Source organism: Eriocheir sinensis, chromosome 25, assembly GCF_024679095.1.
Source record: "Eriocheir sinensis breed Jianghai 21 chromosome 25, ASM2467909v1, whole genome shotgun sequence".
NCBI lineage: Eukaryota > Metazoa > Arthropoda > Malacostraca > Decapoda > Varunidae > Eriocheir > Eriocheir sinensis.
The window spans coordinates 13,942,191-13,967,682 of record NC_066533.1 but is presented as its reverse complement, the minus strand read 5'-3'; the positions used below and the strand labels follow the sequence as shown (position 1 = coordinate 13,967,682).

General features: G+C 47.3%; 1 protein-coding gene and 1 long non-coding RNA gene across 2 annotated transcripts; one reads left to right on the top strand and one right to left on the bottom strand.

The window, feature by feature from the left end:
* Positions 1 to 762: 762 nt before the first annotated feature.
* On the top strand, positions 763 to 5,546 carry LOC127003433 (phenoloxidase-activating factor 2-like). Its single transcript, XM_050870131.1, has 5 exons — positions 763 to 897; positions 3,447 to 3,535; positions 3,719 to 3,843; positions 4,085 to 4,250; positions 4,589 to 5,546. Exons 2-5 carry the CDS (start codon positions 3,458 to 3,460, stop codon positions 5,351 to 5,353), a joined length of 1,134 nt encoding a protein of 377 aa, XP_050726088.1. The 5' UTR covers positions 763 to 897; positions 3,447 to 3,457; the 3' UTR covers positions 5,354 to 5,546.
* A 350-nt stretch (positions 5,547 to 5,896) lies between these two features.
* Positions 5,897 to 9,551, bottom strand: LOC127003434 (uncharacterized). The gene is made up of 5 exons (XR_007757068.1): positions 8,345 to 9,551; positions 8,141 to 8,293; positions 8,053 to 8,089; positions 6,180 to 8,001; positions 5,897 to 6,044 (listed from the first exon to the last, which is right to left on the bottom strand). It is a non-coding gene; the product is annotated as an uncharacterized LOC127003434 (long non-coding RNA).
* Positions 9,552 to 25,492: the final 15,941 nt, after the last annotated feature.

The window sequence follows — 25,492 nt, the reverse complement described above, 5'->3', positions numbered from 1 at the left end:
CTGAGGAAAAGAAAGATTATTTGTTACGTCTCATTGAAATTCCCGTCAGCCTCTTCTTTTCACGGTTGTCGCTTCGCCCGGCATGCACATGAGGCCGAGCGACGCCACATGGGCCTACATAAAACAACATACAGGACCTCATGACATCCCCCCTTCCCCACCAATAACATACGAGAGAAAACGAAAATAAATAACCCTCAAAACAAGATGATAAAACTACCTGTCACTTTCCTTCCCTTGAGATAAAATAAATTGGATACCCTTCAGGAAATACCACCACCACCACCACCATCACCACCACCACCACCACCACCATCACCACCACCACCAACAACAACAACGGTGCAGCGAGAGAGAGCAATACACTGAGGGTTGTATTTTAAGACACCATCCCTTCTCACATCAACTATTTCTAAAGGTCAAAGAGGGGATCAATCGGGTTTTCATGAGTGTTTTTTAAGGTTCATGGCACAGAAGAAGGGTCAAACTACCACCAGGGTCATGAAACTACCCCTGGAAAGGCCTACAGCTCCTACGAAAGCCATGTCAAATATGTGAACTTGGGCGACGAAATGTTTTAAAATACGACACTGAGGAAAGACGCAGACAGAACCCAGTGACGCGATAGCTTGAGGAGGATCATAAGGTCGGTGATCCTGCAATACTGAAGACGGAGAAGGATCCTATACGAGGTTGGGATACAAAAAGTAGACTCTGGGAAGAATTTGGTGTGCGCCAATCCTGTGTGGGCAGAGTGTGAAAGGGGGAGGAGCGGAGAGACATTTGAAGGTCAGGAGATGCTGGAAGGATGCTGGCTGAAGGGGGAAGGAGGAAAGGTTTTATAAGCAAAGGCGGGAGTGAGCCAAGGCAGTGCATCCTCCAGCAGATCTTTGCGAGGTAATGGTGGTGGTGGTGGTGATGGTTGTTGTGGTGATGACTGTAGTGGTGGTGGGGATGGTGATGATTGTAGTGGTGGTGGTGATGGTGACGCTTGTTCTGAAGGAGTGAAAGTGATCAGTTCTTAGCTCTTCCCTTGAGAGAGAAAAATGGTGAAGGTGATGGTGACGATGATGGTGACGATGATGGTGGTGAAAGAGGTGCTGGTGGCTGTTCATATGGAGACAGAATCACCCACTCACCCTTGCCAATAACAGTGAGGGTGAAGTGGTTGTGGAGTGGTTGAAAGGTTATAGTACTGGCGTTGGAGGATTGGTGTCGAGGAGAGGGTCTTGGGGTGCGTCTGGGTCAGCAGGAACCTACAGACGGGGACGGGTGAGTGGTGGGCCTGGATTTTTTTTTTTTTTACAACAAAGGAGACAGCTCAAGGGCACACAAATAAGTAAACAAAACAAAACAAAACAAAAAAAAAAAAAAAAAAAAAGCCCGCTACTCGCTGCTCACAAAAAGAATCTAAGGAGGTGGCCGAAAGAGAGGTCAATTTCGGGAATGGATGTTAAGTTGTACCCGACGTGTTAAGGGGCTATTACATTGGGCAAATTTTCCGTGGATCTTCAGTCAAACCACATTTCCGCTAGCGTGGTTCTCATTTGTTTCTTGTTATTGCTGCTGCTGATGATGGTGAGTAATACCGTCGTCCTTCGGGGAAATCAACCGTAGCTTTGGAAGATCGTGGACACGTCAGAAAAGCGGAAATCGTGGTTTGACTGAAGATCCACGGAAAATTTGCCCAGTGTAATAGAGCCTTTAGTGTCACCCAATAGCTTTCTGTGTTTACTTATGGCACCAAGACACATCATTAGGAAACCATGGGTGCTTTCTTTTCTCTTGTTTGCCTTGTGTTCCCTTTGTCTGTCTGTCTGTCTGTTTTCCGATGAAGATGGTTGTGCCTCGTAAATTCAATATATAGAGATACCCAGAAACACAGATCCAGACATACGTAGAGGCTTGGGTGTGCGAGAAGGCTCCGTCAAGCATGAGTGACAAACGAAAACTGTCCTCATTACTGTTACACCATTGGAGGAGGAGGAGGAGGAGAAAGGAAACACGGGTGCACTGCGGTGAGTCTATTCCCAACTGCTATCCATATCAGACCCGATGACATACCGTTTTTCGCAAATATCTTTCAAACGAAGACTCGGATCAGCATGGGACTTTGGCACAGATTGCTTCACACACTCCGCTAATTTTTGACGCTATTGTGCAATGCCAGATGCGGTTAATTATGGCGTTTACTCTTGACTGTGATGGCAAAACCTGCGTGAGCCACTTACACATTCGAACAGGTGAGGCGTGACGTATTTGTGACGTGTATCCACCACCTACCTCCACCCCTGGCTTCCCCTACTCCCATCCCTCCCTTTTCCTCCCTCCTACCCTCCTCCTTCTTCCCCGCACTCTCTACCCCCCCCCGCTTTCTTATTATACCTGCCCCCCCCCCCCCCCCCCCTCTCTCTCTCTCTCTCTGTCTCTCAGTGTACATGCGATGTGAAGCTTTGCACACATATGACTTGTCTATAATGGCGGATAACTCGAAAGTATATCCCAAGTATGGTAGGGTGTTTTATGCACACGACCCTGATTCCTATTCCAGCGTAACTGCCATGGATGTTGCTTAAGGGCCAGTCTTACAGTCCAGTACAGCACGTTTGTAAGCTCCCCAACCAAACACAAAACACGACGAAAAATCCTTGTATAGTGTTTTTTTTCTTTTTTTTTACAGCAGTGGAGTCAGTTCAAGGGCATAAAAAGTTAACAAATGTGAAAAAAACACTATACAAGGAATTTTCGTCGTGTTTTGTGTTTGGTTGGGGAGCTTACAAACGTGCTGTACTGGACTATAAGACTGGCCCTAAGTGCTGTATGAGGTTTGTTCGGCAATTGAAAGTTGTACGAGTATATGGCCCTCCTTCCCACAGGTTACGTTGAGCGTATGATGGGATGAAGCACGTAGCTGACGCTTGATCATTTATAGGAAATCGCGAAAGAGACGGAAAGAAATAAGGATGGAATTGAAGCGGGAATTCATTGCAGAGTAAAAACGTGAAACGAAATTGGAGAAATATATGAAAATTTTCTTCTGATATTAGGAAAAGACTGCTATATGATATGTGTTCATGTAGACGGCTATGTTAAAAAGTCATAGCACACAAAAATAGACAGCGAGTATATGATGGGTGGATTAATAATGTAAATAACTGACCACATATGTTACTTCAAAAGTCATCACCATCAACAAACAGGTCATCCTCGTCATCACTGTTGATGCTGATGCAGACTTCATACAATTTATATTTATCTGCCATTAATTCAAGTCATACGTGTGCATGTATTCATATCTCGTGTACATCGCAAGTGAGAGAGAGAGCATTTATATCCATGTTTACCTTACATTCCATACGTTATAAGCATATGTGTCTTTTCAGTGTAACGGAGGATTAAAATGTTGTCGCTAAAAGGCAGTGAAGTATACATGTTGTTCTTTTCAGAGTAAAGGAGGATGAACACGATGCTGCTGCTGTTGGTGGCGGCGGCCCTGGCGACGCAGGGCAGCGCCGGCAGCAGGGTGCGGCGGCAGGTACGGGGCTCGGTGAAAGACAGCGAGTTCAGGGATGTAGGGGTGAGCTCCTGTGGGCATGAAGGACGACTGACCTATTGTAATCGTCTATCTTCCTCGTGCACCCTGTGTGTTGAGGGGAGGTGGGGGGGGGGGGGGTAGGACGCCTAGCAGATTCCTTCTAATCCTTCTGTACCCCCTCAGGAGCAGCCCGCAGTGGCCAGCAGTGACCAGCAGGAACAGAGTTGCAGCAACGGCCAAGGGGTCTGCGTCCACTACATCCTTTGTATAAATGGCACGGTCGCTACCGACGGCGAAGGGATCATCCAGTAAGTTTGCGAGCGTCCTGAGTCTTATACATAAGACGCCGGTGCCGGTGATCTTTATTGACCTGCTATAGTATTAAAAAGTCAACGAGGAAGACACACAGGGAGGGGCAACCAGTAAATCCAATGGGGACATTACTGAGACAACATCATCAGAGGGAAGAGTTCAAGAATGCCGAAACCTTCACTCTGTTGCATGGTGAGCCTGAATGTGCATGTCTAAGCCCGTGTTGGTCCTTTGCAGGGTTAAAACTGGTCCACCGTCCGAGCCACTCCCCAGTTCAGAGTGCAAGAATTTATTACATGTCTGCTGCAGGAGGCCCCCGTCCCTGGACCCCGTCACCCCCTACGTCCCCTCCTGCGGCACCAGGAACCATCAACGCATCGATACCAAACCAAGTGGTTTTAAGGTGTGTGTACATGTGTATGTGTGTGAGCGTGTCTGTGTGTATTTATTTACCTAGTTGTGTTTGCCTACTTGTGACATACGGGAAAAGAGCTACGCTCGCGCTGTCCCGTCTCCGTATCCTCTCTTATCCAACTTTTCCTTAAAATCATGAATGTTTCTTGCACAAACCACCTCCTCCTCCAGTCTATTCCATAGCTCAATGCTTCTGTGTGTGTATGTGTGTGTTGTTTTTATCCTTCTGCACCTTTCACTGTATCAGTTTGAGCTCATCTCAAACCATTCATGTGCATGACGCTAAGTTTCTTGGCACGCTCCCCTTCGTCACTCTTCCCCTCGCAGGATGGCCAGGCACAGTTCGCGGAGTTCCCGTGGATGGCAGCAGTCCTAAAGACCGTCACATTTTCGAACGCAGGGCACCAGTATATCTGCGGCGGCTCCCTCATCGACGCCTCTCTAGTCCTGACGGTGGCCCACTGCGTCAGTGACATGCATCCCGACAACATCACTGTGCGTCTCGGGGCGTGGGACATTCAGAGTAGCAACGAGAAATATCCCCACCAAGATAGAAGAGTGTCATCCGTCACCATCCACCCTGACTACAACAAGTTAGGCGATCTGTACAACGACTACGCCATTCTCCACCTCAAAACCCCCGCAAACCTGACTGTCAACGTGGACACCGTCTGCCTGGGCACTAGTTACATCAAAGACTCGTGCTTCGTCGCGGGCTGGGGCAAGGACAAGTTTGGCGAGCAGGGAAAGTATCATCAGTTGCCGAAGAAGCTGGAACTTTCGGTCTGGGATAATGATACTTGCCAAAACACCCTCCGCACCACCTCGCTGGGCCGTTACTTCAGCCTCGACCAGTCCTTCATATGTGCTGGCGGGGAGGCGGGTAAGGACACCTGCACTGGCGACGGCGGCTCCGCTTTGGTGTGCCAGAGCCCGTACGCGGACATTGGCCAGGGGGAGAGCTATATACTGGTGGGCATGGTGGCATGGGGCGTCGGCTGCGGCGATCCCGACATTCCTGGCGTGTACGCCTCAGTGCCCTTCGCTTACGACTGGATAACAGATCAAAGTTTATTAGCCCTCCTTTCCTAGCTGGAGATGCAGGGCGTGCTGGGATACTCATGATACATACTAAAGCCTCCGCCACTCATGGTTAAAAACCTTATTAAATTGGGGGAAACCAGAGACAGTTTCGTTAATATTTAGATTTATGAATAAGGTTGACTTTTCCGGGTGATTACGAAACATGTGCAACAATATAATAGTTGATTGAATACAAATTATACATCGTAATTATTCAATTCACCCACAACCATCACTACAGAAACACCTGCAACGGAAATGCGATGCTATCATAAAATAATGCCCGACTTTTGTCTCCTGTTCATATTCTGGTCAGGAAAGCCTGTGTAACAAGCTGACCTCACGATATGGATACTCGGACGCTTGTCCTTCCTCTTGCTGGGAATACTTAATAAAAACATTACCGCCAACTCGTAGCAAGCCACCACTCTAAAAGTCACCGGGAAAGAAATAATAATATGGTCTTCAAATAACTGACCAGCTAGCATATACTCCCCCCCCCCCCCCAAAAAAAAAGAAAAAAGAAAAAAAAAAAAAACTAACCTGCAGGGCCTTCCCACAAGCTGCCCCGCTGACAGTCGATGGTTCGCCCTCGTCTTCACTCTTCGGTCCCTTCCACCCTCGGCTGTCGTGTCCATGGTCACTAAAGAATAACCGTCACTCTGGGCCGGTTCCACACTCCAACACACGCCACTGTAACCTCCTGTAACAAGCCACATTTTCCTTAATTAACGGCAATTTTTTTCTGCTCGACACCTATAAGAGATTTCCCGTGTGGTGGTGTCCTCAAATGTATTACCTATCTTTCCACACTCCAACACACTACCACTGTAACCTCCTGTAACAAGCCACATTTTCCTTACCTAATTAACGGCCATTTTTTTTTACTCGACACCAAAGATTTCCCCCAAAGATTTCCCGTGTGGTGGTGTCCTGACTGTCCTCAAATGTGTTATCTTTCTTGCCATCACCGAACTCTATAAAAGGGATGTTCATAGTAGTTTGTTTTATGTTCGGGAGACTGTTCACCCTTTTTCACCTCGCCCGGGAACAGAAAAAGGAGGTCATTGGGTTGTGGCCGTCACCGCGCCCGCCACTGCATTGTTTACATTTCAATTTCCGTCTTTCTATCGGTGCTTCTCAAGGGGTGGGATAAGCCTCTCTAAAAGCCTTAATTAAAAAGCTTGGTTGATTGATTGATAGTTTATTGTTAATTGCGGTAGGATAATACTTCTTCACTATGCTTCTTGTCATGCTTTTTTTTTTTTTTTTTTTACTAATGTATCTTTACTAATATTTCTTCACCATGCTTCTTCACTATGTTTCTTGACTAGTGCTTAATTGTTTTTTTGCTAATATTTCTTCACTAATGTTTCTTTACTATAAATAATGTTCCTTCACTAATGTTTCTTTACTATAAATAATGTTTCTTCACTAATGTTTCTTTATATTTCTTCACTAATGTGTCTTTTCTGTTTCTTCACTAACGCATCTCAACCATGTAGTATAGAACTTGATTTACAGAGATCCGGTGTAGTCCCGGGATATGCCTTTGCAACGGCTCCCGGGTCAATAAAAGAACGGGAGAAATCTCAAGCCACCTGTGACATCACGATCAAGGTCAAGCTCAATGGCGGACCCAAATAAAAATATCATTGAAAGTGTCAAGTTATTTCACACTCGTAACGCCTTTTCCTGGGGGAGACACGCGGCCCCATCACGGCACCTCATACCTGTGACCTCAAGGCTTCATGTAGGGAATTGTCGTGGGGAGGTATGTGGTATTTACTTAGAGAAAGGAAGAAATGGAAGTTGGGGTTGCTGAGGTATTATATAGGCTGGGTCATGTTCCACTTACCCATATAGCCGAATGTATACTTATTTTAATGCTGTCAAGAAGAAACCGCATGTGTGTGGATGTTATCGTCGTCATAGTCACTGTTAAAAGGATCGTCTACCCTTTCCTCCTTTCACGCCCCTTCCTCCCGTGGTTGAAGGAGGGAGAGGCGTCTTGAGAGGGAAGAAAGGAAGAATAGAGAAGGAGGGAGGGAGGGAGGGAAGACATTCACTAACATTTGCAATTAAACCACAGAACCACCTATTTCCCCCCCCCCCCCACCACCCCAGCCCCCCCCTCCCCCCCAACACAAGCCTGGGGACCTGTGGGGAACCGGGGTTTTTGGGGGGGACTTAGAGATTTTCAAGGCATCCCCACATATTTAAGCCGTTGACGCGGTAAATAGGTATGAATCGTTAACTAAAACCTTAAATGTGAAGCAAATGAAGTATCCTATGCATGCTATTTTTTCGGTGTATTAGAAGCGTTAGTTAGGTAGATTAACCGCAATTTCCTCAAGTCATGAACGAGAAGAGAAGGACTTAAGTATGGTGTCTACGGCAGTATTTGTGGTCTGCCCCGGTGTGCCTCAAGTGTGGTGTTGCTTCAGAGTGTGGTCTACCGGTCTGACCTGTATCCCAAGACCTCATCTGATGTTGTATTGTTACCTGCGTGCTCCTGACCTGACACCTGGATGACCTGACCTTTCTCCCGGGACCTCATCTGATGTTTTATTGTTACTGGAATGACCTGACCTGTTTCCCGGGACCTCATCTGATGTTGTATTGTTACCTGAATGACCTGACCTGTTTCCTAGGACCTCATCTGATGTTTTATTGTTACTGGAATGACCTGACCTGTTTCCCGAGACCTCATCTGATGTTGTATTGTTACCTGATTGACCTGACCTGTATCCCGAGACCTCATCTGATGTTTTATTGTTACTGGAATGACCTGACCTGTTTCCCGGGACCTCATCTGATGTTGTATTGTTACCTGATTGACCTGACCTGTATCCCGAGACCTCATCTGATGTTGTATTGTTACCTGAATGACCTGACCTGTATCCTGGGACCTCATCTGATGTTGTATTGTTACCTGAATGACCTGACCTGTATCCTGAGACCTTATCTGATGTTGTATTGTTACCTGATTGACCTGACCTGTATCCCGAGACCTCATCTGATGTTGTATTGTTACCTGATTGACCTGACCTGTATCCCGAGACCTCATCTGATGTTGTATTGTTACCTGATTGACCTGACCTGTATCCCGAGACCTCATCTGATGTTGTATTGTTACCCGAGGGCTCCTCACCTGACACCTGAATGACATGACCTATCTTCGGAGACCTTAGCTTGACCAGATTGATGACGTGACCTGGCTTCATGTTACCCTAGTGCTCCTGACCGGTCTATATAAAAGGATGATCAATGAACACCCACATCATTATCCTCCTTGCATTGAAGCCGATAGCGTCACTTCAACCCGTCACTGGTACATGATAAAGCCACAAATTTGGCCCGTCGCTGGTACACGGTAAAGCCACAAATTTGGCCCGTCGCTGGTACACGGTAAAGCCACAAATTTGGCCCGTTGCTGGTACCGGGTTAATTTTACTGGTATGGCTTGTGTTTTCCCCTCCCTCTACATGTCTCCCAGCCACCTCATTCCTCAGGGTAAAACTTCAGTACTACACCCAATTCATGAACCCGGGTGCTGCCACTTCAATTTTTCTTCCAATAACAGAACTGCATTAAAACCTGGTTGTTAATAATTTATCGCTGGGGAGACGGTGGCTGAGTGGTGAGCCTGAGGTCCAAAGTTTGAGTCCCGCCAAAGGATGCTGACAATTTTCAACCCCCGATCGCTGAGTGGCGGAAGGTTACCCACATGCTGCCGTAACTTCAGCGACTTCATTCAGGTGGAGCAGCGGGGGGCAGCATGGGCCAAGCAAGAGGCGTACATCACGGTACCCACTGTAAATAAAATTCGCCTGTGCCACTGGTGGGCTAGGGCTGTCAAAGAGGCCCTTCAAGAGAACCAGCGTTATGGACAGCATCTTAACCCGGTAGCAGCGGGGATCATGTCTCTTAATGGTCCCTCTAAGCAAGAAAAATGAGAAAAAATCGTCACTCACACAATCCATTTCATAATATATATCAAAGCATTTGCGATCAGTTTATGTGTCATCTATTTTGGGGGGTTTATATCATGGCACAAATTTGGCCCGTCGCTGCTACACGGTAAAGCCACAAATTTGGCCCATCGCTGCTGCACGGTAAAGCCACAAATTTGGCCCATCGCTGCTACACGGTAAAGCCACAAATTTGGCCCATCGCTGCTACACGGTAAAGCCACAAATTTGGCCCATCGCTGAAATTTGGCGTTGCTGCTACACGGTAAAGCCACAAATTTGGCCCATCGCTGCTACACGGTAAAGCCACAAATTTGGCCCATCGCTGCTGCACGGTAAAGCCACAAATTTGGCCCATCGCTGCTACACGGTAAAGCCACAAATTTGGCCCATCGCTGCTACCGGGTTAAAAAAAATAACTATGCTTCAGTGATTAGCATTTCAACAAATATCACCTTCATAGTCCATCGATGCTAACCCAGGCTATACGGGCATGTGGCACACTACCCAGATGCCGACCCTGCTCATCGGGTTACTTCTGAGGGGAGGAGGCTAAGGGGATGCCCAGTGTTCATGGCTTGAGCAAGTTCATAGATCCTGCCAGGAGGTTCTTGGGATGGGAAGGGCGCATGCATGGAGACTTACCCGGAGGTACCCCTGGGTTTGGCGTCATAGGGTGGGTGAGGCGATGCACCTCCCAGTGTATGCCCCAATTGATTGATTGATTGTATTTACCCAGTCTTGGATTCAAACCGGGACTCTTCATCTGTTTGAATAGTTATTTTTACCTAGAGTTCAGAAGCAGGATTTAAACTGATATAAAGGTTGATCAGTCTCCATGTTTGCTTTAATCCAATATAGTTTTGTGTGTGTGTGAGTGCATGTGTGTGGGTGTGGGTGGGGGGAAGTACAGCTGAAGTTGTTACTGGGCAGGCTGTGGGTGAGTGCCCTGTGTGCAGATGTGGTGATCCTGATCATTCGTCTTGGAGTCCTGCGTCAACTATCATGCAATTTCCAACCATCACTGAGTGCCAGAAGAGTACACACCAGCTGTCCTGCTCATCAATCAACACTACCTTCAGCAACTTAAGTCTGGAGCACTAACAGGCAGCATATGTCAAGCAAGTCATATATCACAGCAGCCAATTTAAATATAATTTGCCCATGACACTAATGGGCTGGGGCCAGCTGCCAAGCCTTCAAGGACTGGTACTATGGCTATGCACACACAAAAAAGAAATGTCATTGAATATTTTCCTTCGTGCCAATAGCTGCAGTTGGTCTGGCACCTTGAGGATAGTGATGTTATGAACAGAGGCCAAGCGGTCGGCATGTGGGCATGGTGAGCCTGTGGACCTAGGTTAAAGGCCTACTGAAGGACACTGACAATTTTCAGCCATTGTTGAGTGGTGGAATATTACCCACATGCTGCCCGGATATTAAATCAGATTGTTGGTATGTTAAAAAATGAGCCTTGTCACTGACTAAAAGTTACTAGGGGCACATTATTAAAGCTATTTACTCCCTGGAAATCACTGGAAGATGGAGTATCATTAGACTTAATATCTTTTCTCTGATGATATGATTTTCTACCTTTAATGAATTACTGCATGATAGAAGGCAGGCTTATTGTTGGCCCATCACTGGTGTTGAACTCATGGTAAGGAAGGTTGCATTACCAGCCCACAGACTCATCAGGTGCCACAAGAGGCTTTGGAGTCTTTATAAATGATCCTGACAGCTTGAGAGACATGCGATGAATAGCTGCCTGGGGAGCAAACGATCATAAAATAATTGAAATAGAGACTTGAGGGTGGACAGGCAAAAGGAGACAAAACACAGGAGAAAGAGTGCGTGTGATGGTTCTGTGTCTTGATAGTTTTTACTTATTTTCTTATAGTGTTGCTGCCTTAGGGATTAGTGAAGACGATGGTGTGGCTTAATGCTAGATGAGAAAGAGTTTGCCAGAAGAGGAAAAATGCAAGGTAGAAAGTAAGATAAAGGTATTACATAAGAGGATGAGAAAAACACTACAAGAAGTTATGGAACAAGGAGAAAATGAAGTATGAGGTGAACATTGTGAATAGAACAGAGCTGAACAGTCAAATATAGAATACAAAGTTAGTATATACTGAGACTAAACATGTTAGGAAAACTATATAAGGAGGTAAATGTTTTGTTTGAGCTGATGAATAACCTCCAGTCAGCTATATGATGGAGATAATGTGTGTGGAGCCAGTGACTGTAGCAAGACCCCTATGAATGGAAGAGATGGAAATAAACGTAGATAAAGAGCAAACAAAAAATGATAGGGATAGATATAAAGGGGCTTGAAGACTGGAAGGCCATTACTGTGCTCCTATACAAAGGGAAAGAGAGTAGGAATGACAGGAACAGTTTTAGGGGAATAAGCTTACACTCTGCCAGGAAAGGTATACAGAATTGTTTTAACCCGGTAGCAGCGACGGGCCAAATTTGTGGCTTTACCATGTAGCAGCAACGGGCCAAATTTGTGGCTTTACTGTGTAGCAACGATGGGCCAAATTTGTGGCTTTACCATGTAGCAGCGACAGGCCAAATTTGTGGCTTTACCATGTAGCAGTGACGGGCCAAATTTGTGGCTTCACCGTGTAGCAGTGATGGGCCAAATTTGTGGCTTCACCATGTAGCAGTGACGGGCCAAATTTTTGGTTTCACCGTGTGGCTTCACCGTGTAGCAGTGACGGGCCAAATTTGTGGCTTTACCATGTAGCAGCGATGGGCCAAATTTGTGGCTTTACCATGTAGCAGCGATGGGCCAAATTTGTGGCCTTACCATATAACAGCGACAGGCCAAATTTGTGGCTTTACCATGTAGCAGCGATGGGCCAAATTTGTGCCATGGTATAAACCCCCCCAAATAGATGATACATAAACTGATCACAAACGCTTTGATATATATTATGAAATGGTTTGTGTGAGTGATGATTTTTTCTCATTTTTCTGGCTTAGAGGGACCATTAAGAAACATGATCCCCGCTGCTACCTTGTTAAGTAAGAGGAGGATGATAAAGACTGATAAAAGTGTAGGCAACAAACAAAGGGGTTTCAGGAAAGGGAGGGGATGTGTTGATCATATTTTTCCTCTTACAGTGTTTGTTAAAAAGTACACTGAGAAGGTTAGGAAGCTTTTTAAGGATTTCATGGACCTGGAGAACCTTATGACCAGGTAGATGGGAAGGGCTTACGGGAGGTCCTGAAGATATATAGTGTGGGAGGGCGTTTACTTAAAGGAATCAGGTCTTTCTACAAGGATGTGAGTGTTTTTGTGTACTTGTAACGGGGAGGTGTTGGTGTGCGTGTGTGTGTATGTGTGTGTGTGTGATGCTCCCATGACTGTTTGATGTTTATATGGATGGCTGTAGGAGGGAAATTAAAGCCAGAGTAGGGGAGTTGGATCCAAGGCTGCAAATAAGGGGTACGGAGCTGTCTTTGGTGGCAGGTCTGTTTGGCGATGATACAGTGGTGACGGCAGAAAGTGAGGAAATGCTGCAGAGGGGTGTGGATTAATTTGGCAGGATGTGTAATAGTGAACCTGAAAGTAAATATTGGCAAGAGTAAGGTTATGGTATCTGAGAGGGCATCAGAGCAGACTATCAAGTTTGCAAAGATACATAGTTAGTGCAGAGAGCATGACAGAGTGTGGGATCTGGTTTGGAGAAGAGAGGATGGAGGAAGTAATTGAGTTTGAGTACCTGGGGGCAGCTCTGTGTACGCAAGTGTGGAGGAAGAGAACAGTGAAGGGCAGACAGGTGATTGGTGTTACCCAGATTTTCATTATAGAATACTAATGGGCTTCATTTCATATAGAAGGCAAAGAGATGGAGAATGATAATAACAGTAATATTTCATTTACATCAATACTTGCATAGTACTAAACAAATAAAGATGAGCGGCTCCCCAACCTGACTGGCGAGGCATGTCACTTGGTGCCGCCCATCGTAGGTGTGTAGCAGTAATGGTCGTTGTGGCGTGGGTGGTTCACATCACCTCCAGGGGCTGCTGCAGGTTGTCTTGCACCTGTTGAGCAGCACAGTGGCCCTGGTTCCCTCCCGCCGTGGGTCACTGGCTGCATGCTGCCTCAAACACTCCCTGCTGCGGCATTCCAGCAGGTGGTGGACGAGAGGTTGATGAGCTTGGGAGACACAATGGTCGTTTTGCCAGTCATAATCTTTTCTGCAGCTCATTCAGTGTCCTGTAGCCTAAAAGCAGATGGTGCAGCAGGACCTGGTCAGCTGTAGGGAGCTGGTGGGAGGTTTGCAGCAGCAGGTGGATGCAGGCTGTGGTGCACCCGCTGCCTGGCACGAGATTGTCTTCACTGCCCGGTGGTGTTCAGTCTTTTGGGCAGCGGCACACCTGGCCATTGCCTTAGTGTGTTGCAGACTTGGCAGCATGTCGCTGGTCACAGCAAGCATTCTTGTGCCCACCAGCAGCCTTATTCCCTTTCTAGACCCACATGGCTGGGCACCCAGTTGAGTGGCCTATATGTGACCAGTGTGGCAAGACTCTGGACATGGGGGAGGATGCTGGTGATGAGATGCATGTCGTCCTCGACTGAGGCTGCTGAAGAGCCTAAAGGGTGGCTCTGGAGTCCATTTGTGTGATCACTGAGTCCTCCCACTCCAAGCCACGCTGGATCCCCACCAGCGTGGTCTGGACCAGTGGTCAGGCATCTTCCAGCAGCAGCCTGTGTCCTGGAGGATGTTGGTGGCGTCAGCACCACAGAGCAGCAGCCAGGTGGTGCCGGTAAGCAGGTCTGTTCTCTGCTGCAGGAGGCGGTGAAGCTGCGGCCTAGACATTTAGCTCAATCAACTTACTTGACTTATTGACCTTTCTCCTAACCCTGACAAATAACTTGTTTACCGTGAGCCTGCATTTCCTTCAAGATATTTACCAAGTAGTCATTGTTCAGACACAGTGCCTGGAAGACCCGGGTTCAAGTCCCACCCACCACTACAAGGCAATTTTCAGTCATCACTTGAGTGTCCTAAGACTACGTATACATATGCTGTCCTGATGACCACTTATCAACCCAGAATCTATCAAAACTCCAAAGAGGATCAAAATTAATGAAGCTCTGGGGGCCAGCATGAGGCAAGCAAAAAGGCACCATTATAAAAAGCACTCGCCTGCCCCACTACCAAGCTGGGGCAGACCTCCGGCCCCATCAAGAAAGCCTCCCAGCGCTACAGGCCAAACATGATAAAAGTGTCCTGAGGGAAACACCCTTATCTAGATGAGTCTCGTGGGTCATACACACAATGGATATTACAACTATGCCTCGGTCATTTTCCTCTGATTTATAGTTTTAGGGATTTTGACAAGATTTTTTTTGGGGAGAGAGAGAGAGAGAGAGAGAGAGAGAGAGAGAGAGAGAGAGAGAGAGAGAGAGATTTACATAGATTTACATAGATATTCAGACCCAACATATGGTCCAGACTAGGTGATCCTCAAACCTAAGTGAAATTAATTAAATCAAATGACAGAGAGAGAGAGAGAGAGAGAGAGAGAGAGAGAGAGAGAGAGAGAGAGAGAGAGAGAGAGAGAGAGAGAGAGAGAGAGAGAGAGAGAGAGAGAGAGAAATTTACATAACCCAATATAAGGTCCAGACTAGGTGATCCTCAAACCTAAGTGAAATTAATTAAATCAAATGAGAGAGAGAGAGAGAGAGAGAGAGAGAGAGAGAGAGAGAGAGAGAGAGAGAGAGAGATTTACATAGATTTACATAGATATCCAGACCCTATGGTCCAGACTAGGTGGTCCCCTAAGTGAAATCAAATTAAATCAAATGAGAGAGAGAGAGAGAGAGAGAGAGAGAGATGGGGCGGGGGGGAGGGGCGGTTCGTCATCGAGTGGGCCGGGAATTACTACAAACCTTTATCGTCAAACTTTCTGTCCTTTAGTCAAGTTTCGTGGCGTCAATCCTTCGCTGCCACATTTCGTTTCACAATAATTCTCAAACTTTTCTCTCCCTCAAGTTTTCAGCAAGTTTTATATCTTTTTCAGTCTACCTTTAAATATTTCTCTGCACGGTTAACGATAATTATTGCTATTCATATATTCATTCATTCATTATTTACTTATCTGTAGCTAGTTAGTTAGTATCGCTCATTAGTTAGTTAGTTATTGAGCTATTTGGTTATTTAGTTGCAAAGTCATTTATTATTGTACTCCGTGTGTGTGTGTGTGTGTGTGTGTGTGGGCGCGCGCATGACAAGGCACTATTTTTCTTTTAGCGGTGAATACGTAACGTTGCGGGGTGCCTGCTGGTGACTTTAAAGAAAACGGGAACCGACTTTCATTCACCATGGACTGATCACGCGCTGGACTTGCCATCTCCCCCATCCCCCACCCCTCCCCTCCGAATGAGTGTGTATCTCGGGCACCGTTGCCAGATTGTCGTACTCAGAGCATAGTATTTACCGGTTTCTGACGCCTAACTATATCCAAGAAACATCAGGAATTAACTATTTTAACGATAATTATAAGTGAATCTCCTTATTGGGGTCCACGAGACAGTTTTTGGGTCGGAAGTCGGTAAATATAAGAGGCTGAGTAACACAATCTGGCAACGTTGATCTTGGGTGACGGATCTTTGGGTACGAAAGAAGTCAACGGGAATCGAACCTGGGAACTCTTGGTTGTGAGGCGAGTATGCTAACCACCACACTTCAGATCTTCTTGTGTGTGTGTGTGTGTGTGTGTGTGTGTGTGTGTGTGTGTGTGCGGTCAACATTCCCAACCGCTATGAAGTCCCAAACTGGCGGGCTTCGAGGCTCGTGATTGGTGGAGAAGGTGATGACGTAATGGTGACGCGGGAAGGGTTGCGTATACCTGACCGGAGAGAGAGAGAGAGAGAGAGAGAGAGAGAGAGAGAGAGAGAGAGAGAGAGAGAGAGAGAGAGAAAACACACTCCATACATTTCCTTGGCATCTTCCTCCTTCTCCTCCTCCTCTTTAATAAATAACACACACTCAAAATAAACCATCAACAAAATTACCAAAAAAAATAAAAACATTCATATAATCCTTCAAAAAACACGAAGTTCTATGAAAACAAGATGAAGCTAAGTGAACTCTGTGTGTGTGTGTGTGTGTGTGTGTGGAGACCCCGCGGACGGAGGTAAAACTCTACACATGACATCCGAGGCAAGTGTGCAAGGTTATTGATCTCCAGTCAGCTGTTTGGAGCGGTCGGGAGGGAGAGAGAGAGAGAGAGAGGGGACGCAGACTAACCCGTGGCGTATCCAATCCTCCTACGCTTCCTCCTCATTTTCCTTTTTCTCTTTATTTCCTTTCATACAAATTCTATACTCGTGGCTATGGGGCGAAGGGAGGGGATGAGATGGGGAGAGGGAGGTGAGGCGTGGCTGGGGAGGTGTGGGTGCCGGGGTGCTGGGGGAGGGCGCGCGGGGGTGAGCACTGAAGGAGGGTGTCGGGGTGAGGTAACGGGTGTTTGTGTGTGCCCCCGAGGCGAGATGGACCGTCGGGTGTGGCGTTGGAATACTGACGGTCCTGCTCTGGTGACGGTCCTGCGATAGAGACGGTCCCTGGGCTACAAACAGTCCTGCGGTATAGACCAGTGGTTCTTTAACTCGGGGGGTAAGAGGGGGGGGGGGGGGCGTTAGTAATTTCCAAGGGGGGGAGGGGGGGGTCGAGCCTTAGGGGGAAATGTTGGAGATTCTGTTGGAGTATTTGTTTAATATTAAGATCGTGAGACCCATTAAAAGAGAGGGCGTGGCATTGATAAGTTTATGAATCAATGTTATAGACGATCCAGAATTTGCTCCGTTTGATAATACGTGACGTGCGCGCATATTATTATTATTATTATTATTATTATTATTATTATAGTTGTTGTTGTTGTTGTAGTTGACTTTGCAATAGGCCTACCACGCGTGCATCTATTGATTTTCCAAGCAGGTAGGCAGGAAGGGAGGAAGGGAGTTAGGTGGGTAGGCAGGAAGGGAGAAAGGGAGTTAGGTGGGTAGGCAGGAAGGGAGTGAGGTAGGTAGGTAGGTAGGAAGGGAATACGTAGAAAGGGGATTAGGAAGGAAGACAGAGAGGGAATAGGAAGGGAAGGATATAGGGAGGTGATGAGATTAGGGAGGAAGGAAAGTAAGGAGGTAAAGAGGAGGAGGGAAGGCATGCAGATAAATAGGAAGCAGAAAATGAAAGGTAAGCACGTTGGTATAGGAAGGTAAGTAGACGAGTAGGTAGATTGTAGCCAGGTAGATAGGTAAGCAGGTGAGTTTGGATAGGTAGACAGTCAGATCGTATGCTTGTGGAGTTGGAATCTGTGTCTGGTTTGGATTGAGTGGATAGAGGATTAAAAACACTCATGCATATTAGATTCTTGATTTTAATTTTTATTTTCTCTCTTTCTCGGTTGGCTGAGGGGTAAAGAGGATCAGGTCGCACGCTTGTGGAGTTGGAATCTGTGTCTGGGTTAGGATTGCATGTATAGAGGATCAGAAACATATGCGTATTGGATTCTTGGAGATATTAATTCTTGTTTTCTCTCTTTCTCGGTTGGTTGAGGAGTAAAGAGGATCAGATCGCATACTTGTGGAGTTGGAATCTGTGTCTGGGTTAGGATTGCATGTATTGAGGATTATAAACACTCATGCGTATTAGATTCTTGGAGATTTTAATTTTTGTTTTCCTTCTTTCTCGGTTGATTGAGGAGTAAAGAGGATCAGATTCCATGCTTGTGGAGTTGGAATCTGTGTCTGCTTTGGACTGCGTGGATAGAGGATTGGAAAGTCTTGCGGATTAGATTCTTGGATTTATTATATTTTCTCTTCACTGCTGTTGGGAGGGGGCGTAAAGAGGATCAGATTCCATGCTTTTGGAGTTGGAATCTGTGTATAGAGGATCCAATTATTCTTGCCTATACTGAAGTCACGTGATCTCCCCCTGCAGGAAGGTTGGACTGAAGGGGACTCGAACTGGCGTCATGAGTCCCCCAGCAATCCGCCCCCCCGCCACCGCCGCTGAGCCTCGGGGGACACGGGGGGCGTCACGTGGGGTCTTGCGGAAGTATGGCGTCCCCCCCCATCCCCCCGGTCTACCCCAGGGTGAGACTCCAAGGGGGGGGAGGGGGGATGGCCTGAACCCCCACTTGGCCCTCCACGCGGCGCCCTGCCTCAGTGGTCCTCAGGCTCAGCTCCGTCACCTTCGTCTTCCTCTTCTTCGTCTGTGTCTTCGTCATGTTTTAAGGTAAGGTTGATGACAGGTGTGATTTTTTCTTTTTTTTTCTTTTTTCTTTCTTTTTTTCTTTCTTTTTCTTTCCTTTTCTTGAATTTTTTGTCTTTTCTTCCTCTTTTCTTTCTTTTCTTTTTCTTTTTTCTTTCCTACTTTCCTTCTTTCTTCTTTTCTTTTCTCTTTCTTTATTCTTTGTTTATTTATTTATTCTGTTTTGTAGTTTTTTTTTATCGATGTTTGACGTGTGTGTTTGTGTGCGTGAAACTAACAACAACAACAACAACAACAACAACAACAACAACAACAACAACATCAACAAAAACAACAACCACAATAAGAATAATTAGAAGAGAAAACATGAATAGGAATAAAAATAATTACAATACTTCAAACATCAATAACCACAAAAACAATAACAACAAGAAGAGCCACAACAAAACAATAGGTAGATAGATAAGAGAGAGAGGATGCAAAATGAGAGGGTACGATTGCATATTATCCACGAGAAGGGAAAGGGAAAAGGGGGAGAGAAGGGAGGAGGAAGGGGAAAAAGGGAGGGGAAAGGAAGGGTAGGGAGAGGGGAGAGAGGGGAGGAGGAAGAAAAAGGAAAGGGAGGAGATAGGGAAAGTAGAGAGAAGGGAATGGAGAGAGGGGAAAAGGGAGGAGAGAGGAGGAGGAAGAAGGGAAAAAAGGAAAGGAAGGGAGGAGAGAGAGAGAGAGAGAGAGAGAGAGATTTACATAGATTTACATAGAAAATCAGACCACAGACCCCATGGTCCAGACTTGGTGGTCTGTCCTTAAACCTAAGTGATTTTACATTAATCAGAAGACTCAAAACGTTGCATTTCTACTCTAGTTGATATTAAGTTGAAGGAAGTGACGGTCGAGCTTATTTTGAAGGAGTCAATCGTGTTACACTGGACCACTGACGGTGGAAGCTTATTCCATTCTCGCACTACAACGTTGGTGAAGAAAATTTGGTGCAGTCTGAATTTACTTGTCTACATCTGAGTTTTACGCCATTGTTCCTCGTGCGCAAAGTGTCATCGATCATAAACAATGTTGATCTGTCTACATTCGTGAAACCATCAAGTATTTTAAAACATTCGATCAGTTTTCCTCGGAGGCGACGTTTCTCAAGAGAGAACATGTTAAGGGTAGAAAGCCTTTCTTCGTAGGATTTGTTGCGCAAGGAAGGGATCATTTTCGTTGCCCGACGCTGAACACCTTCTAATTTAGCAATATCCTTTGCATGGTGGGGAGACCAAAACTGTACCGCATATTCCAAGTGGGGTCTGACTAAACTGTTGTAGAGCGGGAGTAATACATCTTTATTCTTGAATACAAAGTTTCTTTTAATGAAGCCCAACATTCTGTTCGCTTTATTTGCTGCATCGATGCATTGCTGTGAGAATTTGAGGTTTGACGCGATTTTGACCCCCAAGTCTTTGACGCATTGAACGCTTTTGAGTTTAACGCCGAGAGAGAGAGAGGAGGAAGAAGGGAGGGGAGGGAAAGATAAAGGAAAAAGGGAAAGGGAAGGGAAAGAGAGGAGGGGAGAAGGAATAAAGAGGAGGAGTAAGGAAAATGAAAGGGTAGGGAGGAGGGGAAGGGAAGGGAAGGGAGGAAGACAGGAAGAGAGGGGAACGAGGAGGAAGGAGTAAGGGGAAGGGAAAGAAGGGGGTAGGAAGAGGGGAAAGAGGAGGGAGGAGAAAATGTAATAATGAAGGAGGAGGGGTAAAAAAAGGGAAGGGAAAGAAGAGGAGAGGAGGGGAAGGGAGGGGAGGGACAGGTGCATTCGCCCCCCAATTATGCCTCTCTGAAAGGAAACTTATGTACACCTGTAATTGATTAGTGTTGTCGATACCTGAGCGCCCCCCCCTCCCCCCCTCCTGCCTCCCCCTCCCCCCTCCTCCTCCCTTCCCTCTTTACCTGTTCTCCTCCTCCTCCTCCTCCTCAATCTCTTCCTTCCGTTACTCTGCTATAACCTCCTCCTCCTCCTCCTCTTCTTCTTCCTCCTCCTCCTCCTCCTCCTCCTCTCCGTCCGTCATAATCCCCTTTTTTTATTGATAACGATTCGTATTGATGTTGATGACGACGATGGTGCACACACACACACACACACACACACACACACACACACACACACACACACACACACACACACACACACACACACACACACACACACACACACACACCGGTGAATGGCTTTTTGTTGTGTGTGACCCCTTCCTCCCCTTTCTCTTCTTCCCCTTCTCCCTCCCCCTCCTCCTCCCCTCCCCTCCCCTCCCCCCCTCTCTCTGACCCCGACGTGACCTGCGCCGTTATGGGAATTGCATCCTGCCGTGTGACCCCATCCTTCCCCCTCCCCCTCTTCCCCTTCCTCTTCCTCCCCTCCTCCTCCTCCTCCTCCCCTTCCCCTTCCTCCTTTCCTCCCCCTCTCTTACCTTCCCTTCAATAATTTTCTACCCTTTCCCTTCTTCCCCACCTCCCCCTTCCCTTCCTTTCCCCTTTCCCTTCTTCCTCTTCCCATTCCTCTCCCCCTTCTCTTCATTCACTACCCGTAAGCATTTTTCTGCCCTTTCCTCTCCCCCTCCCTTCCCTTTCCCGTCCCTCCCCTTCCCTTTCCTTCTCCTCCTCTTCCTAATTTCTCTTCTCCTCTCCTTCCCTTTCTTCCCTACGCTTAAACATTTTCCTACCTTTCCCCTCTTCCCCTCCCTTCCCTTCCTCCTCTACCATCCTCTTCCCTCCCTTCTCCCCCTCCCCTTTATTTCCCCTTCCCATTATCTTTCCCTCCCTCTCCTACTCTTCTCCCTCAAATTTCCATACATTCTTCCCTTTTTCCCTTCCCCCTTCCTTTTACCATTCCCCTTTCCTATTCCCTTCCCCAACCCTTCCCCTTCTTCCCTATCTTTCCCCTCTTTTTTTCCCTCCATCACCCCTTTACGCTTCCCCTTTACTTATATTCCCCTCTTTCCCTTTCCTCCACTAACCTCCCCTTCTCTTCCCCTCCTATCTTCCCCTTCATTTCCCCTCATCCACATCCACCCCTCCATCCTTTACCTCCCCTCCATCTTCCACACCTTAAGTTAATAGATCACGAGGCAGAGCAAGAGAAAAGAGAAGAGAGGAGGAGGAGGAGGAGGAGGAGGAGGAGGGGAAAAGAGGAGGAGGAAGGCAGGCACGTTTTCCCCTCACTTCCCCTCTGTTGTTTTGCGTCATGGAGAGCGTAGGAGCGGATGCGGACAAGTGTGTGTGTGTGTGTGTGTGTGTGTGTGTGTGTGTGTGTGTGTGTGTGTGTGTGTGTGTGTGTGTGTGTGTGCATGGAGGGAGGAGACAAACAGATAGGCAGACAGACACGAGGAGGAGGAGGAGGGCGATACGGACACCCTCTCTGCGCCTGTACCGAGTGGCAACTGAGAGCGCAGGGGTGGTTGTGTGGTGGAGGTGGAGGCGGTGGCGGCGGCGGCGGCGGCGGCGAGCTCAGGGAAGGCAGTGGGTTTGGCGCCGAGCTCGTAGGCAGGTGTGTGTTGCGTCGCGTTCCCGGGCAGTCACGTGACCCCCTACACTGTTCCATCGGCCCCTAGTGTGACAGTCACCCCGCAGGACCACCCCGCCCCCCAACGCCACACTCGCCCCCCCCTGCCAGCTACCCGGACGCCCCTGCCCACTCAAAGCCCCCCCCCGGAACATGCCCACCGCACCGCGACCATGCCCAGCACCATAAGAGGTAAGGGCCCTGGAATACATACACACACACGTACACATGTAAACAAACGGCCATGTGATTCGACCGTACAGATACGACCCCGACGTGACCCCGATGTGACCTCGATGTGACCCCTTCCTGATCGTGGCTCTCCCCTGCTGTTCCGGTGTGGTGTATTAGCAGGAGCAGGGAGGAGGTGTGATGGTGGTGGTGGTTGTGATGGTGGTGGTGTGGTGGTGGTGGTGGTGGTGGTGGTGGTGATGATGGTGCCTCTTTTTTTTGGTGATATTGGGACCAGAAGGAAAATAACAAAAAAAAACACAACAAAAAAAAGCGGTGGAGGTGATGTTGTGTTGGGTGGTGGTGATGGTTGTGGTGGTGGTGATGGTGGTGGTGGTGATGGTGATGATAGTGGTGGTGGATAGTTGGTTAGTGAATAAAACCAGAAGGAGAAACAAGCGGTGGAGGTGTTGTTTGTGTTGGGTGGTGGTGGTGGTGATGATGGTGGTGGTGGTGGTGATGATGGTGATGGTGGTGGTGGTGGTGTTTTGTTGATCATTGGAACCAGAAACAAACTCAAAAAGGTGGAGGTGATGTTTGTGGAAGGTCAAGGCTGTGGAGATGGTGGTGGTGGTGGTGGTGGTGGTGATGACAGTGGTGGTGATTCAGTGTTGATTATTAAAACGAAGGGAAAACAAGCTTTGGTGGGGATATTCATGTTAGGTCAAGGTGGTGGTGATGGTGGTGATGGTGGTAGTGGTGATGATGGTGTTGAGATGATGGTGATGATGCTGGCTGTGCTTAAACAAAAACAAAAACAAAAACAAAAGCTATGGTGGAGATATTTACGTTAGGTCAAGATGGTGTTGATGGTGGTGGTGGTGGTGGTGATGCTGCCGTCGCGTGACCCTCGGGAACGTGAGCGCTAGGTAGAACGGCCACGTGATGCACAGGGAACGTTTGCCACCAATCCCCCGCCCCTTTCCCCTTCCCCTCATTCCTCTTCTTCATCTACCATTCCTTCCCCTTCCCTTTCCGTCCTTGTCAAGCATTCTTACCTCCCGCTCGCTCTTCCCCTCCCCCTTCCTTTTCCCCTTCTTCTTCCTCTTCCTTTCCTTCCCCTTCCTTGTCACGCATCCTCTCCCCCCTTTCATCTTACCCCTTCTTCCTCCCTTCTCTTCTGCCTCTTCCATTTCTTCCCTCCCTCACTGTCACGCATCTTCCTTCTCCTTCTCCTCTCTCCATCTCCCATTCTTATCCCCCCCCTCATTCCCTCTTTCTTTTTCCTTCCTTCCCCTTCTTTCCCATCCCCTTCCTGGCTCTCCCCCCTCTCCCTCTTCCCTTTTCTTTCCTTCTCCCCGTTTCTCTTACCTTGTCTAATCCTTTACCCTTCCTTTTCCTCCCTTTTCCTTACCTCTGTTGTCTCCCCTTCCTTTCCTTCTTGCTTTCTCCTCCATTTTCCTCCCTTTCCCTTACCTCTGTTGTCTCCCATTTCTTTTCTTCTCCCTTTCTCCATCTTTATCTAATCTTGCCTAACCTCCTTCCTCTCACGACTCCTTACCCTCCTCCCCCTTTCCTTCTCCCCCTTTCTTTCCATATCCCTTTCTTCCCCTTTGCCTAATCTTACCTTGCTCTGCCATTTCCTGTATCACGAATCCTTCTTCCTCCTCTCTCTACCTCCCTTTCATCTTTCCCTCTTCTTTATCTCCTGTATCCCTCTCCCCACTTTCCCCTCCCTACTCCTTTTCTTATTTTTTCCCCTTCACTTCCTGCTTCTTACCTCTTTTTCCTTTTCCTCTTGTTACTTTTTATCTCTGTTTCACCTTCCTCGTTCTTTTCTATCTTCCTCTTTAACTTACCTTACCTATGTCTAGCTAACCCCACCCCCCTTACCTGCCCCCCGTCCACCTTTCCCCCGTCCCCCCTTCCCCCGCCACCCCCCCACGCCCCCCTCCTAATGCCACGAAGCTTGATTCCGCGTGTCAGAAAATTTATACTGTAAACGCGAGGTTGGAATCCCATTGATTTTTTTTTCTCTCTCAAGCTGAGCCTCCAGCGAGTGGGTCGAGGAAACATGGAAACATGGAAACGCAGGCAACAGAAAGCCTATTGGCTCATTACGAGGTTGCCCGCTTTGGTGATTTAATCTGCTCGACAGCCTGGGGCCTGGGGAGCAGATGAAAGCACCTCGACATTGAGGAGTAGATGAAAGCACCTCGATATTGAGGAGCAGATGAAAGCAACTCAATATTCAGTTTACTCCCGACGCAGCGAAGTGACGGTCGATTCTATATTTGAAGGAGTTGATAGTATTCGCATTTACTACTTCTGAAGGAAGATTGTTCCAGTGACGGATGACTCGGTTTGAAAAGAAACTCCTTCCGATGTCTGTGTTACATCGCTTAGACTGAATGGGTAAACCGTTATTTCTAGTTCTTAGGTTGGTTTGCAATTCAAAGAAATTGGAGTAATCGACGTTATTGAATTTTTCAGATACTTGAAGACTTGAATCATATCTCCTCGTAGGCGTCTTTTCTCTAATGTAAAGAGATTGAGTCGCTTGAGTCGTTCCTCGTACGGTTGAGCCCTTAAGGTTGGTATCATTTTCGTGGCGCGTCGCTGAATCCTTTCCAGTAAATCAATGTCCTTTCTGTAATTAGGAGACCAGAACTGTACTGCATACTCGAGGTGCGGTCTTACCATGGAATTATACAAGGATAGCATCACGTCTGGCGTTTTACACTCGAAGTTCCTCGCTATGAACCCGAGCATAGTGTTGGCTTTGTTGTATGCTTTTTTACAGTGATTCGCGTGTTTCAGGTCACTGCTGATAGTGACTCCAAGATCCTTTTCCTCCTGCATCGCTTGCAGAGGTCTCCCATTCATGATGTATGTGTGGTTACTATTTCTGGACCCAATGTGCATGACTTTGCATTTGTCAACATTAAAAGACATTTGCCAATTTTCCGACCATTCGATAATGTGATTGAGGTCTTTCTGAATGATTTCGCAGTCGGTCTTTGTGAGGGCCTTTCCCCCCACCTTAGTGTCATCAGCAAATTTCGATATTGTGGATTTCAGTCCTGATTCGAGGTCGTTGATATATATGATGAAGAGAATGGGTCCCAGCACTGACCCTTGAGGCACTCCACTAGTGACTGGAAGCCAATCGGAAGGCTGTCCGTTGAGTAGTACTCGTTGTTTTCTGTCGGTGAGC

Excerpts from the sequence above, each read along its gene's own strand:
- LOC127003433 (XM_050870131.1), top strand. The coding sequence starts at position 3,458 with ATGAACACGATGCTGCTGCTGTTGGTGGCGGCGGCCCTGGCGACGCAG. Across the intron at positions 3,536-3,718 it reads GCAGCAGGGTGCGGCGGCAG|GAGCAGCCCGCAGTGGCCAG; the intron begins GTACGGGGCTCG and ends GTACCCCCTCAG. Across the intron at positions 4,251-4,588 it reads CCAAACCAAGTGGTTTTAAG|GATGGCCAGGCACAGTTCGC; the intron begins GTGTGTGTACAT and ends TTCCCCTCGCAG.